The following is a 16,146-nucleotide window of genomic DNA, read 5'->3' as shown; positions in this document are numbered from 1 at the left end:
CATAGGTATACAATTTTTTTTAACAGAATTAATGTTCTATAATTATGGTTTGTGACAACATTTGTCAAAATCACGAACATTTGTAAATTGTTTTAAAGTTTAAATTTTGAAAAATGGGCTATCTTGTCATATGCGTTCTACTACCTAATTTATCTTTACTATCGTGATTTAAATGCTAATAAAGATTAATACTCTCTTTTACTACATGATATAATTTTTAATCGTGTATTTAGTCATTGGCCGAAAGTTCTTGGGTTTACACAGTTTTTATTTTCACTTTTAAATATGCTTGCAAAAGAATTTTATACCATAATTCAGAACGAATAATCGGCTACTAATTTTTTAATTTCTAAAAATCTTTTAGTAAATATAGAAAAAATATTGTGCGATAAATGTATTAGAGAAATGAAGTATTACATAAAAAAAGAACGCGGAAAAGAAAAGAAATTGTTGAGGTGTAAAAAGAAAGGGTGTCAAACCACTCAAAGTATAAGGTAAGATATTATTTAATATTTCATAAGGTTACATTACACAATATTATACAAAGAGAGGTCATTGCTGGGTCTACAAAACATTCCGATAGCTGGTCAGGTTATAATGGACTTTCGGATCTCGGGTAAAATTACAATGTTGTAAATTATAGCGAAAATTGAGGCTAAAAATTGTAAAAAATATGTGTAGTAAAACTCCAGAATTACTTACAAGCTATAATATAATTACGAGTTTATATAATAATATAATCAATTATATAAATAAATATAATAAGTAATAACTATTACAGGTATCTCATTGAAACATGGTGGAGAAGACAAGATTGACACATTTGATGCGTTTCTGAGAGACATGGCACAAGTTTTTTAACTACCTATATTATTATATTTATTTTATTTAATTTTTCTGATTATTTTTCAAAAAAGACGAGGACGATGAACGGTCTTATATAAATATTTTATAGCATTTTATACAATACATTATAATTTATAATTGTTTGCAACATTTGATATGGTATAACACTTAACTCATAGGTTAATTATTTATTATTTTTTTTTTACTTTTTTTATTGACTATTTGGTTTACGTGTATATTATTATTTTTACTTTATGATTTAATTTATATAATAATTTTATTTTTAAATCTATAAATTGTAATCGTAATCCGTGCCGGCCTAGATAATATTATTATATTCAAAATTATCTAAAATGCTATGTTTGTTGGAATAAAATAAATTTAAAAATACGGTTTCCAAATTTTCCTATAGTTCAACTTATCTGTATATAAAATTAATGCTTATACCTATCACCTGTGTATGTATGTATGGTGTAATAATAATAATAATTACTTATATTACTTACAATTAGAGTGGTAAAAACGGTAGAGTGCAATCAAACGGTAGAGCGCATATAGTGCAGTTTTAATTTCGTCGGTAGAACGCATACAACAAGATAGCCAAAAAATGCGCAATTTTTATAGACAGGGTTTGAAAGTTTAATACAAAGTTCATCATATAAGTATTAAGTAGTTATCATAACAAAGCCAAAAAATCTAAAAAAAAATATAAACATTAAACATTATTTTTTTGCATAGACATTTTAAATTCAAATTTGGACAAAATTACATATTACTTGAACCATAAATATAATGATACCTATTCATTATTTTGTTAAACACTGAAATTTCCATACAACGAACTTCTATTTGATGAATTATTTTTGAGAACCATGACCTTCATTGTTAATTATGCGTTAATTCTATTTAACGAATCCTCTATAATACGATTTTTTTTCGTTAAATAGAAGTTTCACAGTAATTCAAAAACATTATTTGTGGGTGAGGGATATAGAACTTTTACTTTACGTAAGTATATAGTTATATTGGATACACACAATGCAATTTTAAAATTTAATCTACGCTGTATTAGTAATTCTAGGTATTAGTAGTACCTATAGTAAAATAAATTAGTTTACCTACTTAAAAGCAATATTTAAAATATAATATGAAATGTACTTGGAGTGATATTGGCTAATATAGACAGTCTCTGCTCAGAAACAGTTTTTAGATAAGTACAATGATAGGTACAATTGAATTTTGAATTAAAATTTAATAAATCTATCACAGCTACTGCATATACACATTACAAGTACACATTTAATCACTTTTTCTTATGGTCATTACTTATTAATTATTATTATTAAAAATCGTTAGGTATCGAAATATTGTCTTAATTAAGTATCAATCATACTTGTATGAAAACAGCCATTTCATTCATAATGTAAGTAATACAAATTTTAATATGTGGTCAGTGGTCACGTCGGTACCAAGTTATATAAACATTATATTTAAATTCATTATTTAATATTTATCTGTTGTTCATGTAGTTAATTGTTATTTTAAACCTAGGTAGTTACAATAGAAATTAGCAATACTGGTAGTTGGTATTTAGATAAATTACCTACATAGATACCTAAAAATATGCCCATACGATACAATATAAGAAAATAACTTACTTGATGCGGGGACACCAATTTATAGTTACGCCTTTGTAAGTGGTGTATAAAATAATGAATTATTTTTTAACATTTTAAAATAATTAGACATCATATACATTTTAAGCACCCAAGCATAAACTAATAAGTAGGGCTGGGATTTTAATGCCCTAAAAAATCTCTAAAAATGTCCTTAAAAATCCAAAAATGACTTAATAAACTCAAAAAATGCACTATAAAAATTAAAAATGCGTTTAAATTATATTTATTATGGCTTAAAAATTGGAAAAAAAATGTATGTATTATTTTTTATTTTTATAGTATTAATTGTTACTTGTTTAATTTTAGACGTATTAATTGGTTACTAATTCAAACAATTCAGTAATACTTATCGAAGCCTAGCTATGAATATGATTAAATTGTTATTGACGATAACTTGTTGTGCTGTACAATTTTGTGATGCATTTAATTTTTGCTACCTAATAAATGTATAATGTTTGAGTCTAAATTAGAAGGATAATAAAAAAAAAGATAAATGACTAGTTTAACTATTAGGGTTATTAATAACTTATTATCATTCCATATTGCGTAATTTGAATATAATTCTATAAATAACTTTTTTTATATAATGTTTGGTTTTCATATTTTTATTTATCAGTACCTATGCAATTTTGGACTACATTATAGTATGTATAGTTTTTCGATGTTAAATTTTCTTTTTTTTTGGTTCATAATAATAAATAATTACAGTATTTTCTACCCTTAAATATCTAAAAAATTAAATTGAGAAATTCAATGAAAAACGATAATCTGGAAGCATTTATGTTGATGTCTTTATAAAAATCAATCTTAATGGAACTAGATAATAATATTATAATTAATGAACTAGGTACTAGGTAGGTACTAAAAGTAATCTTTTAAGTAAATTATTATTATAATTACATTAACAATTATTATTTGTTAAATATGTATGTAATTGCTTCTTAATAAGTATTTGTTTTTTTTTTTGAAACCTCAAACCTTATACCGTTTAATTTGTAGATTATTTACAGCTAAAATCAAATAAAATTAATAACTTATAGTTAAAAAATTCCAAAAGATCGGTGGAAAAAACACAATTCACTAAAAAAATATATAAAAATGTTTTCATCGTAAACTAATATATTAGTTTATAAGAACCTATAATATTATAATAGTTCTAAGTGAAACTGAAAACAATATAAGAAGACATATGTGATGAGTGATCACTGATCAGTATTTTGTGTTCATTGATTGGACATAAACAATTATGTACAATTATAAACGCATTCCAAAAAAAAAGAATTGTATTATGTCAATGTACGTAGACCGTAGGGCTAATATTAAAAAGTGGCCTGAAAATATCGGTTTGCCCGGAAAGAATTTTGGAGCTACTCCGCCCAGTCTATTACTATTAGGTCTGAGCATTTAACAAATCATAACATTAGGTTTATGTGCTGAACATTTTGAAATGCAATTAATAATATAATTTCTGTATTCACTCGGTTTGATACAATTTTTTACAAAGAGCACGGATTATGAATTTTTATATTTCTGAAGTTTTTTAGCCCTTTATGATAAATCAGTGGTTCTCAACATTTTTATGCTCGCAGCAAATTTCTTATAACCATACATTTTAACGGAACTCTGTAGCAATAAAATATTGGGAAATTTATATTTTCAACATCTAATAACACTTTAATACACACACAGCCAGTTCACGGCACACCGGTTGAGAAACACTGTGGTAAATAGTGCATTGCAATTGTTAATTTGAAATAAAGTTATTTTAGATTAATTAAATACGAGGTATAATATTTTCCGTTGTTCTAATCGTAATTATAAGGTATAAATATAATAGAAAGAAGAAAAAATAGCCAACAATTTAAAGTTCACAATTTACATTAATGGAAACCATATAGGTAATTGTAGGTTCGTCACAAAACAATTTTTGAGTAATATCTCCTATAGCTAATGCTATGGACCTAAAAATTATTATTGTAAAAAATAATTTAAAAAGTGTTGTCCAAAATATGTGGTAGATATTTTTTTTAAAAATATATGATATTATAAAAACCAACCTAACCCTATTGGCTATTTCAGCGTCACAGCATTGTATCTATTTTTAATATTTGCAAAAATATGTACCTACCTAATATTGATCTTCCGATTTTTGGGCTAAAATATCTGTATGTACCACCAAATATTGTTATGGTCCTACGACAAAGTTCCCACAAATATACAATGTGATGCAATATATGAGTTTGGTGATTACAATACGTACGATTGTACTTTTTGGTAGCACAATTGTGACAATTGAGTACGCGCCTGTACATTGCTTACGATGATATTTATTTTATTTTATATACGCTTCAGGGGAGTTGGTAAATTACAGTGGTTCCTAAAATTTGTTAACGAACTAAAGTGTTTGTAACAAATACCGATGCACTCTACGAGATCCTACGGTTTCCGAGTTGGAAACCTTATGGCCTATGGGTTAGGTTATATATCTTTATATTTATGTATAGAAATGTCGTGTACAACATATATTATATCCTGAATTGCGGACACACCCGTCGTATTCTCCGAAACTACTCAACTGATTTTAATAACTGATTCACATATTATGAGTTGTTGGTTTTTGGTCCAGAATGAAAAAAATATCAAATTTTGGTCATATAACAAAAAAAAAATTATTTTAAAAAAGTCGGGAAGGTGGGATACATAAGTGTATTAAATTTTTATCTCTGAGCAACAGTACACCATTGCTAACAAAAACGATTCTGAGTGAAGCTCGCTCGGTAGATAGCATTACATTATCAACAATCTATAATTTGTTATAATATAGTAACGTCGCCCGTAATTATTTAGTATTATAAAATCGTACAATCGTACGTTTTTCTTATTTAACCGCTCAAAATGACCTCTCTAAAGTACCAGCTCAAGAACATTACCTTTCAGAAAAGATGCTACACATGATCTTTTGAGCAAGTTTATGAGGAGAAAAAATGTTTTCAGAATAAGAAAGAAAAAGAAATAAACATCATTGTAAAACCAATACATTCCTCGCTTCATTCAGAATCTAAAATATTGCTGTTAAATGGTCTAAACATCAACGCTGGCCGGGCCTGACAAGTAAGGTCGACATGTTGGAAATATCATCTATACCTACACCAAACCAAAAAACCAAAAATATTATTTAACCACACGTGCTGTACACCCTAAAATATTATTTATCCACGCTCTAAATGTTAGTATTAGGCAACCAAATTTAACACGGGAAATGAGGTACACGGGGGATAGCTAGTTATTATATTAATATATAATATTATTACTGTTATGTTTATCATTACTTATTAAAGACCCACCTGACATTATATTTTCAGAGTACCTGCTTAAAACACCTGCAATTCTAAGGAAATACTATACATACCTACTTTTATTACACGGTCTAAACAATCCTGTTCACCACATGTTCCGATCACTCCACTAGCATACTAGTTTACTTTTTATATAGCATACGTATTTTTTGTATTTTGTATATTAAGCATTTAACTTTTGTTATCGTTAATTTTACATAACATAATGTCTCACGGCGTATATTTTGTAAATAAACAAGTACATCTGAGTATCTGACTCTTTGAAAACATCACGATTAAGCAGTACGAAAACGAATGCAGCGTTTCAAATATGTGCTGTTAAATATAATATCTTTAAATTGAAAATAAAACTGTTCTTAAGAGGCCGTCACACTAAAAGTGAAACGCATACAACGTCCGAGAGAACGCGCTGTTAGGTGTTTTCGTGATCCGCAAGCACGCGACGTTTTAACCACGCCCACTACTGGTAGTCGGCGGCCAGCCGAGGATTATGCCTATTCGGGAGCGGTGTTTATTATTATTTGAACCTTCGTCTAAGACGGATCGCGCGTAAATATACACGTAAATGGGTAAATGCAGCTGTAATATTTTTAATACCCGCGGGTACCGATGTGATTTGTATTTATAATACATTATTAGATATTTACTTCATGAAATATTTTATAATAAAGTAAATAATAACTAATTTATAGCAATAACCTAAATTAATATTACCTAAATATCTAAATATTAGTTTTGTAATATTTAAATGTATTGCGTATATTTTACATTATACATTATTCGTGAACATGCTACAACTTACAAATTTTTTTGGTAATTCAAAGAAAAATAGAATATTGAGCATAATAACCTGTACCTACTTAAACACACTTAAAAATACATAATTTAATCATTTTATAATCTAATATTTAATTACCATACAAAATAGTAAAAAACAAATATTTCTTTAACCTTTTTTCAAATGTATTATATTTATAAACATATAACATAAAGGTAATAATTGCATTTTTCATGTACATTTAATATGAAATTAAAAATTTTTTATCATTAAATAATTAAATAAAATATACAAATTTAAAACAATACTTTTAATACTAAATAAATAATAAATTAAATTAAATACATTATTTCTGTATGGCTTTAAAGTGTTTAAACAGAATCTTGACTCAAGCTCGGGTACACTTTTTTGCTATTTTTAATTGAATAGCGAACATGTTTTGTGTCTAGCGAGTCTTGATCAAAATTTTGATTTTTTTTGTGTGTCTTTAACATTAAATAATGGGTAATACTAGAAAAAATTCCTGCCAACAGTTTTGCACTCCACCCAAAGGTTTTGTATAAAATAGTAATATTAATCCCCGTATCCACTAGTGTTAATATTAATTTTACAATAAAAAATATCCCCATCAGTCCCGAAACAAAAGTACCAATAGTTGTAAACCATCCCCAAAGTTGATGTAATTTATTTTCGACCATGTTGCTTATTGTCTGTTCGTCAATAAGATATTTATATTGCAGACCTTGGTTAGTCGTATCATATCCCATAGATTGTCTTATTAAATTATTTGTAGCAGCACTCACTTCTTGTGGAAACAATATATGTTGCTGAAAAGCTTTCATTGTGTCTTGTGTGTATATACCAGCATTCATAAGCGATTCTGGACTTTTGTACGACCACGTCCAGGTTGTAGCCGGTTTGAGCTTTTGTGGTTTTTTTATTTCTTGTATATTGGGTACAATACCAAACCAGTCTCCGTCCAAATTGAAGCCAGGTGGAAGTAGTATATTACAATCAATTTGAGTTCCAAATTGTTGCAATATGTGCGTTTTGGGGGCCATGAAAAACGTTTTGTTGTTATATAAAACTGGTAGTTCATTAAAACATACATTTTTTCTCGATATTTCAACATTTACCTTTTTACATTTTATTAAATATATTATTTCGCCTGTTTTCACTGCAGTAAAACCTGGTCCTTCGCCCATAAGATACGAAAAGTCGGAAATGCTCGAAGAGGCTAGTGTAAGCTTTTGTTGTAATATTTTTCGTTCGAGATCACACTGTTTTTAATTATGTCATTATACAATGATGTTATCGTAGATTTAAAGAAGTTTTCAACATAAACAAATTTTGTATTAACGTAGGCTAACAAATCAGTGTTTTGCGGAGAAATTGTTGTTGTCGTAAATCGATTGAAAAATGCGGTATCTACAAGTATGACTAACTGTATGTGTTCAGTTTGAATCACTGGCATCCCGCATGCAAAACTTTTTTTAATTTGTTTTAGGGAAAATACTATTTTATCCGTTTCCACAATATAGGTATATATATTATTTGAAAAATCATTAATGGCATTTGAAATTATTAACGATGCAGGACCATCATATAAAACATTGAAATCTTGTACTTCACAAGTGAAATGGTTGTTTGTCCATATAGTCTCTCCTTTAAAAGAATCAAAACCATAATTTTCAGATAATTTCATTTTGGTTCCTGTTGGAAGTATGAGGATATTATCTTTACTATTTGCTATAGCCGTACCTTCTGAAAGCAATATTTTAAATTTAGCTTGTACGACCACATCTTCCCACTCTCCTCTGCTTGATTTAAAAGTTGTGCCTTTACAATTACCATACTTGTCTAATGTTCCGGCAATGATATTTGTTACAAATATCGTTTCGTTTATTTTTAAATCTGTCACTACTCCTCCCGTTTGAAAAGTGAAAGATTGTTTCTGGTGAGTCTCTGAACATCTAGCACTACCTAACTCTATTATGTCGGAAAAATACCCTCCCTCTACAACTTGTGCGTCTTCAAACGCCGAACACCTTGTTATTAAATAATCAACAGTGATCAGGCATGATTTGAAATTAACTGGATATGTTTCAACCCTTTGCAATAGTTGTATTCTTGTTACCCGTTCTGTTTTCGAAGGTATTGGAAGATCACAGTTGTCTACTTCTAGACTGTCAAAGGAAGTTATATTTAGGTTAGGACCTCCGCAATCGTAAGCAATGAATCCAAAAGTGAAATGTATGGTTGTAATAATAACAAATAGAACTTTTTTGATATTCATGTTGAGTGTTGACTGGTTGTAATACCTATTATGAAATAAAATATAAATATTATATATAGGTACAATTTAAATTAAACACTTAATTTAAATATTGTGCTTTAAAAAATAAGAGAACGGATTTAAATGCTCTAAAAAACAAGAAAAATTTGTATAAAAATACGATTTAACGCACTCATAACAGCAATTAAAACTATTTTTATCATTGAAAAAATTTGTTTTACTGCATAAATTCTTATTCTATTAGGTTTTAATTTGATCTAACCTAACCTTAATCTGATCGGTAAAAAAAAATATAGTAAATAATAAATAATAAAAATACAAGTAGGTAGGTACGACGCATATACGATTTTTATGTTTATTCAAAAATAATTCATTGTAAAAACTTGAAACTTGTATCAGATGTTTACATTAGTATTTTCATTTGAGAATTAATACCTAAAATTTGAAAATTTAAAATAAGGTTTCTCATAAAATGGGGCATACCCGTTTTTGACCAAAATCAAAAATGTATATAATATATGTAAAAAAATAAAATAATTGCTGCTAAATAATTTTTTATAAGTTGCATAAAATGTTGTAAAATAAATATAGAACATTTTTAATATATAAGAATAGTAAAATATTAACATTATTTTTATGTTAATATGCCACAATATATATATACAATATTATATAAAAAATTTAAAAAATAGTATACAATTTAATTTTAGGGTTTTTAATTTATCTTACAATTGCACCTGGATAGAATTATTATTCGTAAAAATACAATTCTTTACGAAATTATTTACAAAACGATATTAATTATACACACACAATAAAAATTATCACTATTTGTTTCATATAATATTTAAGTTTTAAAGGTTCTGCAACTTAAATTCAAATATCTTGGTACTATTCATTACAAATATTTACAATAATAGTATCTTGTATCTTTTGACAAAATTACATATTATTATTATTTTATTATTTTAAATAATATTATACATATTGTGACATATTAATATAAAAATAATGTTGATATAGATAGTCTTAAATTTTAAATAATTTTCTATATTTTATTTTACAATATTTTATGCAACTTATACTTTTAATAATTTTGCAAAAGTATTAAAAGTATCTATATAGGTAATTGCCATAATTTTACAAAAATGTTTGTTTTGGTCGAAAAGAGAATCATTATTTTTTAAATTTGGTCGAAATTTCGTAATATCATTCCGTTTGTAAGACTCGTCCAAATATAATAATCGAAAGTTAATAGGTACCTAATTATCTCCGTTCAGAATCATTTTTCATCGTATACAAGATTTATCAATGAACTAAAATTTAAAATTAAAAAAAGTATATTTTTAAGTAGTTATAAATGGGTACTTACAAATGATGTAGCGTTTGTTCTGAGAGTTGATGATATGTATAATGTATATGTATAAATACAAAACTATATATAATTTAAAAGAACACTGACTTTAAAAAAAACTGTATTTAGAAAATAAAAATTTGTCTGGAGTCTCGCAATGATGGTGACTGGAAACACTTACACACTGTAACTGAAACTGATCTCGAGACTGTGACTGAACACTGTATCGCTTTTTTAAATATCTATAATATAGGCTAATTTTTTTCTAATTTTTAGATTAGACTTGTTTAATGTTAATGTATCATGATAATTGAGGTATGATAATGCAATTACAATTAATGTTAATTATAATAAATGTTCCAATTTATGATATTACAAATTAACGATCTCGTATAATCATGTTTTATGATAATTCAGATAATTGTTTGAATGACTGAAATTATAAATTAATTATAATTGTAATAAATAATAACCTTAAATTACACAGATTGAACTTCAACTATTATAGTATTAATAGTATTATACTTATTATATCTGATGATGCATAATGTATATGTTATTAATTAATTAATACCTACGTATAGGCATATAATGTGAATAATTAAGCAATGCATATTTCGTAATAAATAATTTATTAAAATATTTGGATACGGTATATATATATATATGTATAGAAATATGTATACTATAAACATGGGTTCTAATATTAAATCATTTATAATTTAGTTTCAAATTTATTTTAGTTTTGTTTTTTGTTTTTATGTTTTCCAAAATGTGTTCTGGATCTTTTATGTCATCTATTTGTAATCGTTTTCCATACTGAGGATTCACTATTTCTGGTAGTAAACATTCCATGTAAAATCTTAAAAGAAAGTAACAAACTTACTAAGTTGTATAAGAGTAAACTTATCTTTGATATTAAAATTAAAAATTTTTAAAAACTTACAGTTTTAATTTATCAACCATTTTTGTATTCCAAAAGCAAACATCATAATTTATTATTTGTACTTCTGTCCAATTTTTTGAATAAACGAAGAAATAACAAAATCTTCGTTTGGAAATATGCATTTGTCCCTGAACTTGATAATAATAATTATGATCAACTTTTAGCTGCATTTTTCCATTGTCATCGAGTCGACAGAATAATAACTAAAAATGTTTGTTGTAAAATAGAATAAAAACATTTTTACATTTTTACCTACACTAAACTTAATATTTTAACAGTTATAGGTACTGATTAGATCAGTGGTTTTCAAACTTTTATTATACATGCCACAAGGTACACCGTAAACTTAAAATAATGTTCACGGCACACTGACCTTTTTTAGATGAACAAAATTGTTTTGAATTAATTATTAATTTATTTTCTTATATCACAATTCAATGCAATCTGTAATTTATGGAATAACCGCGGCACCCAGTTTGAAAACCACTGGATTAGATAGTTAGTATATATTATACTCTTACTTTTTTACTGTTTATCGCTTCCGAAAATGTCAACGTATCTCTGACTGCGAACGGGCATTTAATTTCAACTAAAAAATCGTCATTGATAATACCGTCTGTATTCATATACAAAAAAAATTATTATTATTATTATTATTATTTTATTTGAAATTATTAATGCATATCATAAGTAACTGTAATACATTTTACCTGGAGTTGTTGCTAGGTAAGGAAATTGTTCATCGATGATAAGCCCACACGGATGGATTTTGCATTTTAAAATATTTTCCAATGCGACGATAGCTTCTGGTTCGGTGGCTTTACCATAATCAGTTGCCTTCGAAAAAAATGTCCTATATAATATATCGTAAACAGAAATTTTACAAGACGTAGTTGGTCGTAGTTTACAAACACGGCCAAAATTTGATGTTGTAAGTCTATTCCTTCGTTCAGCATGCCAAATTTGAGAATTAGCTTGTTCTCTAGTTTTCTTTTCAATATCCAAGCGCCCGTTTCTATCTAATCGTAGTGAATTGATAAAATCATCTTTTATTTTTTGTAACTCTTCTTTTGAAATATTATCTTCTTCGGGTAATGGTTCGGCTAAACCATAATGTTGATCCGGGCCAACATTACTCTTTTTCTGTATACTTGTAGGAAAAAGACGTTTTTTAGATTGGTTTCTTTTTTTTTTATTGGATGTAAGGAATTTCTTTCCTATTATACCTAGAAGTATATGTATATATAAAAAAAAAAATCAAAAATACTAAAAAAAAAATAATACTTCAAAGTAGGTATACCTGGGCTTATATCATTTTGTATATTTTTATGCATTAAACGAAGAAATTGTCCACTTGAATTATATGATATAACCGCAGCTTCAACTCGTGAATTGTATGAATTTCTTTGTGAGTAATTTATTCGTTTACCCGCTAAATGTTTATTAATTACACTATTGAATTGTTCACACACGTTGTTGTCAACATTCATAAGTAAACTATCAACATTGACGACTAAACGAGATATTATTTGAGATATATCAGTTAAGAATCCCGATCTTTCAGCTTCTAAAATCATATTTTTTTCATTTGGTATTGTGCCCTTGCAAAAATATGGCTCACATCGATCATGGCTACCCAAAATGTGACGAAAACTATTACTTATATCTTTCCGTAATCCTATAGTATAGTTATAAAAAAATATATATTATTCAAGTTATATTCTATACTCTGTAGTACAAGTAAGTCTGTAAGTCTTGTTGTTTAAAAAATTAAAATTCATAAAAAAAATTTTTTTCAACTTACCAACTTCTTTTTCGTAATCTGATTGACCTTGTAAACTATTACGATATTCAATTGCCTTAGTTATTGAAAATCTAAAACGTAATGCATTGGCTTTTACATGTTTTCTTAACAAAATTGGATACTTCGTGTTTGCTGTCATAGCTGCTAATTTTGTACCATAATTTCGCAATAAATGATTACGACATTCTATTTTTTTTACGAGTAGTCTAGGTCCATAAGGCATGATTTCAGATAGCCTTTTTGAAACGCTAGAATCTCCATCTCCTGGTAAAGATAATTATTTTTATTTTATTATCATTTATACATTTTTATCAACTATGGTTGCTGCAACTATATATATATGTATATATACGAATATTATTTAATTTATCTTGCATTTTTATAATAATTGACACTTTAATTAAAATATTACTGTTGGTATAATTACTATATGTAATTGATATTGTAGTTGTCATTAATTTTATTATTCCTATTTCTTTTATAAATCGTATCATTAAAATCATTATAAGCCATATATATTTTATTTTATTTAATACAGAAATTATACCTAATAAATATATTATAATATTATCGTGTGTATAATGGGCCCCATATCGTGTGTTATGGTTTATGAGCAAGCTCGTGTGGGGCCCATAAACAAATTATATATTCTTTATTATTTGTCGATTTTGTCGTTGTCATTATAATAATTACTACTGATAAAGCCAGTCGTTGGGAATCGTGCCGAATGGGTCATTATTGATATTGATATATTAATATTGTTACTGATATATTATATACACTAACCTATTAGTTTGTTATATTTGAGTCCATGCATTTCCAAACTTTGTTTAAATCCATCGGCAATGGCATCGGCTTCCATGCTTGTTGCACCCTTTTTCCAATTTAAAAAACAAGTATGGTCAGGTGGAGATAGTTTTTTATTTTTGGCCCTTTGGCAAATTATACAATAACGGTTTCTAATTCCCACAAACAAAATTTTTTTCGATCTATAACCTATTATTGTTGCCTAGAAAGTAGAATTATAAATAAGGTCATTCAAAACAGTTTTATAAAACTAATATACTAATATAGCATATATATATTTTACCACTCCAGATAATGCATCATATTTAGTCTTGTAACTGCGCTTTGACCACTGTCCATCCGCAACTACAGTGCACATAGGGGTTCCATCAACATCTAATGTACCAGCTTTTATTGCTAAACGACGTTCTTCTTCACCAGCAATTTTCATTTGTTCCTCTGCAACTTCGTGAATTCTTTTGCAAATAAACTCTTGAATTTTCAGAAAAGTAGTTGAAGACATACAAGGTATATCGATTATCGCACACAATTCGGACAACTGTGTAAATCCAATTCCAGCTGCTATTGATCCATTAACGGCGGAATAATTTACTGGCAAATAAGCTTCAGGTTTCAACTTTTCTGAGTCGATAAACATAACAATATTACAAACATCACATTTAAACTTAAATGATGATCTAAACCCGTGTTTTTTCTCAGAAATAAACGTCATATTTAAAAATGTACAACCAAATGACCCTCTATGAACACTGTTTTTAATTTGACTAAAAACGTAATGCATATCCACTATTCGTCTTCCCGAACTTTCATCAACATCACATTGCCTGTTAAAGAATTAAATTTATTACGACTCATCTTCAATCAAAATATAAATTTTAAATGCATACTTAATTTCTTGATTACTAAGTATAGATTCGTCCACTGTTAAGTTATGTAAATTTTCTTCAGTATTCCAATAATTATTTGCATTACCCTCCGGATCATTTATTTTTCTAATTTTTTTTTAAAAAAAAATTGATATAATATATACAAAAATCGTTGGAGTTCTCATATACATTCAAATTTATATAATCAGAGTTTTAATTTAAATTATTAAACATTTTTAATTTACCTAATTGTTTCCCTTGATGTGCATGGTAGTTGATTGTCAGCACCTAAGAAAAAAGGTGCCTCAACAGATTTTACGAGCTCTGGATTTTGACTTTAAAAAATATATAAAAATATTGTATTATATAAATATTTATACTGCTGCATGCGATTATGTAATACATTTTCCGTATATTATTTAAATATTAAGTTATTATAGTTTACCAAATTTAATAGCTATATAATTTAGCAAAAGTTTACCTAATTGTTTCCCTTGATGTGCATGGTAGTTGATTGTCATCACCCAAGAAAAAAGGTTTCACAACAGATTCTACGACCTCTGGATTGGGACTTAATTAAAAACAATGTATTGTTATAACTGATATTACGTTATTATTTATACATATTTTATATTTTAATCATTTAATATTTTACTTACTTGGTTTTGTTTTGAATTCCTAGAAAATTCATCACTCGATTACTCAATTTCTTTTTAGTTGATAACTTTTTCGATGGTTGACGAGTACGTTTTTTAAGTTGATCCATTTTAACGTTAAATAAAAAAAAATTAAACCACAATAAAAATTCAATTAGAATGTAAGTTGTTACTGGTGTGGACAGTTTTACAGAATGACAATAATTTTGATGTCTTCCCATTTTGATATGCACTATTATCGTTGATCATAATATTTAATTATATAATTACCTTATACTAGTTATACTAATGAATAATGCGAGTAATAAAATAATAATAATTTAATTATCACAAATAGGTACTTACTTTTATACTATATCTAATGGAGAAATGATAGTAGATATAATATTTATAATATAATATATTAGATATTAAAACTATCTTGAACAAATTATGGTCATTACTCATTAGTGTTGAGAATTTTAATTATTGACGTATTATACATATATACATTTATTTAGATTTAGTAAGAGCAAACAAAAGTTTCTACCAATATATGTCATACTGTCGCCTTTTTACTTGATAATAACCGAATGTTTACATATATTAAATAGGTATAAAAATTTTATACTACAACACCCATAGACTATAGTAGATTAATTCTAGTTTTATATGAAAAATACTTTGACCACATATTTTCTACTGATGATTAGTGTAATCATGTGGATATCAATAAATACTTACATAGTAATCTCAATACGTTTATACACAGTTATATA

At 26.9% G+C, this 16,146-nt stretch overlaps 2 protein-coding genes across 3 annotated transcripts; both read right to left on the bottom strand.

Annotated features, from left to right (window-relative positions):
• Positions 1-6,968: 6,968 nt before the first annotated feature.
• LOC126552038 (uncharacterized) lies at positions 6,969-10,797 on the bottom strand. Its single transcript, XM_050206513.1, has 2 exons — positions 10,328-10,797; positions 6,969-8,980 (listed from the first exon to the last, which is right to left on the bottom strand). Exon 2 carries the CDS (start codon positions 8,953-8,955, stop codon positions 7,897-7,899), a length of 1,059 nt encoding a protein of 352 aa, XP_050062470.1. The 5' UTR covers positions 8,956-8,980; positions 10,328-10,797; the 3' UTR covers positions 6,969-7,896.
• Positions 10,798-10,922: 125 nt separating this feature from the next.
• LOC126552037 (uncharacterized) lies at positions 10,923-15,846 on the bottom strand. Of its 2 annotated transcripts, XM_050206511.1 has the most exons (12): positions 15,392-15,846; positions 15,214-15,303; positions 14,978-15,067; positions 14,754-14,858; positions 14,150-14,690; positions 13,846-14,068; positions 13,060-13,323; positions 12,556-12,933; positions 11,966-12,481; positions 11,777-11,871; positions 11,256-11,458; positions 10,923-11,171 (listed from the first exon to the last, which is right to left on the bottom strand). In XM_050206511.1, exons 1-12 carry the CDS (start codon positions 15,607-15,609, stop codon positions 11,021-11,023), a joined length of 2,874 nt encoding a protein of 957 aa, XP_050062468.1. In that variant the 5' UTR covers positions 15,610-15,846; the 3' UTR covers positions 10,923-11,020. The 2 variants fall into 2 exon arrangements, with proteins under 2 accessions (XP_050062468.1, XP_050062469.1); XM_050206512.1 differs by lacking the exon at positions 14,978-15,067.
• Between the last annotated feature and the right edge of the window lie 300 nt (positions 15,847-16,146).

The sequence above is a fragment of the Aphis gossypii genome, chromosome X (genome assembly GCF_020184175.1).
Source record: "Aphis gossypii isolate Hap1 chromosome X, ASM2018417v2, whole genome shotgun sequence".
Taxonomy (NCBI): Eukaryota; Metazoa; Arthropoda; class Insecta; order Hemiptera; family Aphididae; genus Aphis; species Aphis gossypii.
Note: the sequence above shows the minus strand (reverse complement) of the source record. Positions and strands in the feature narration are given on the sequence as shown.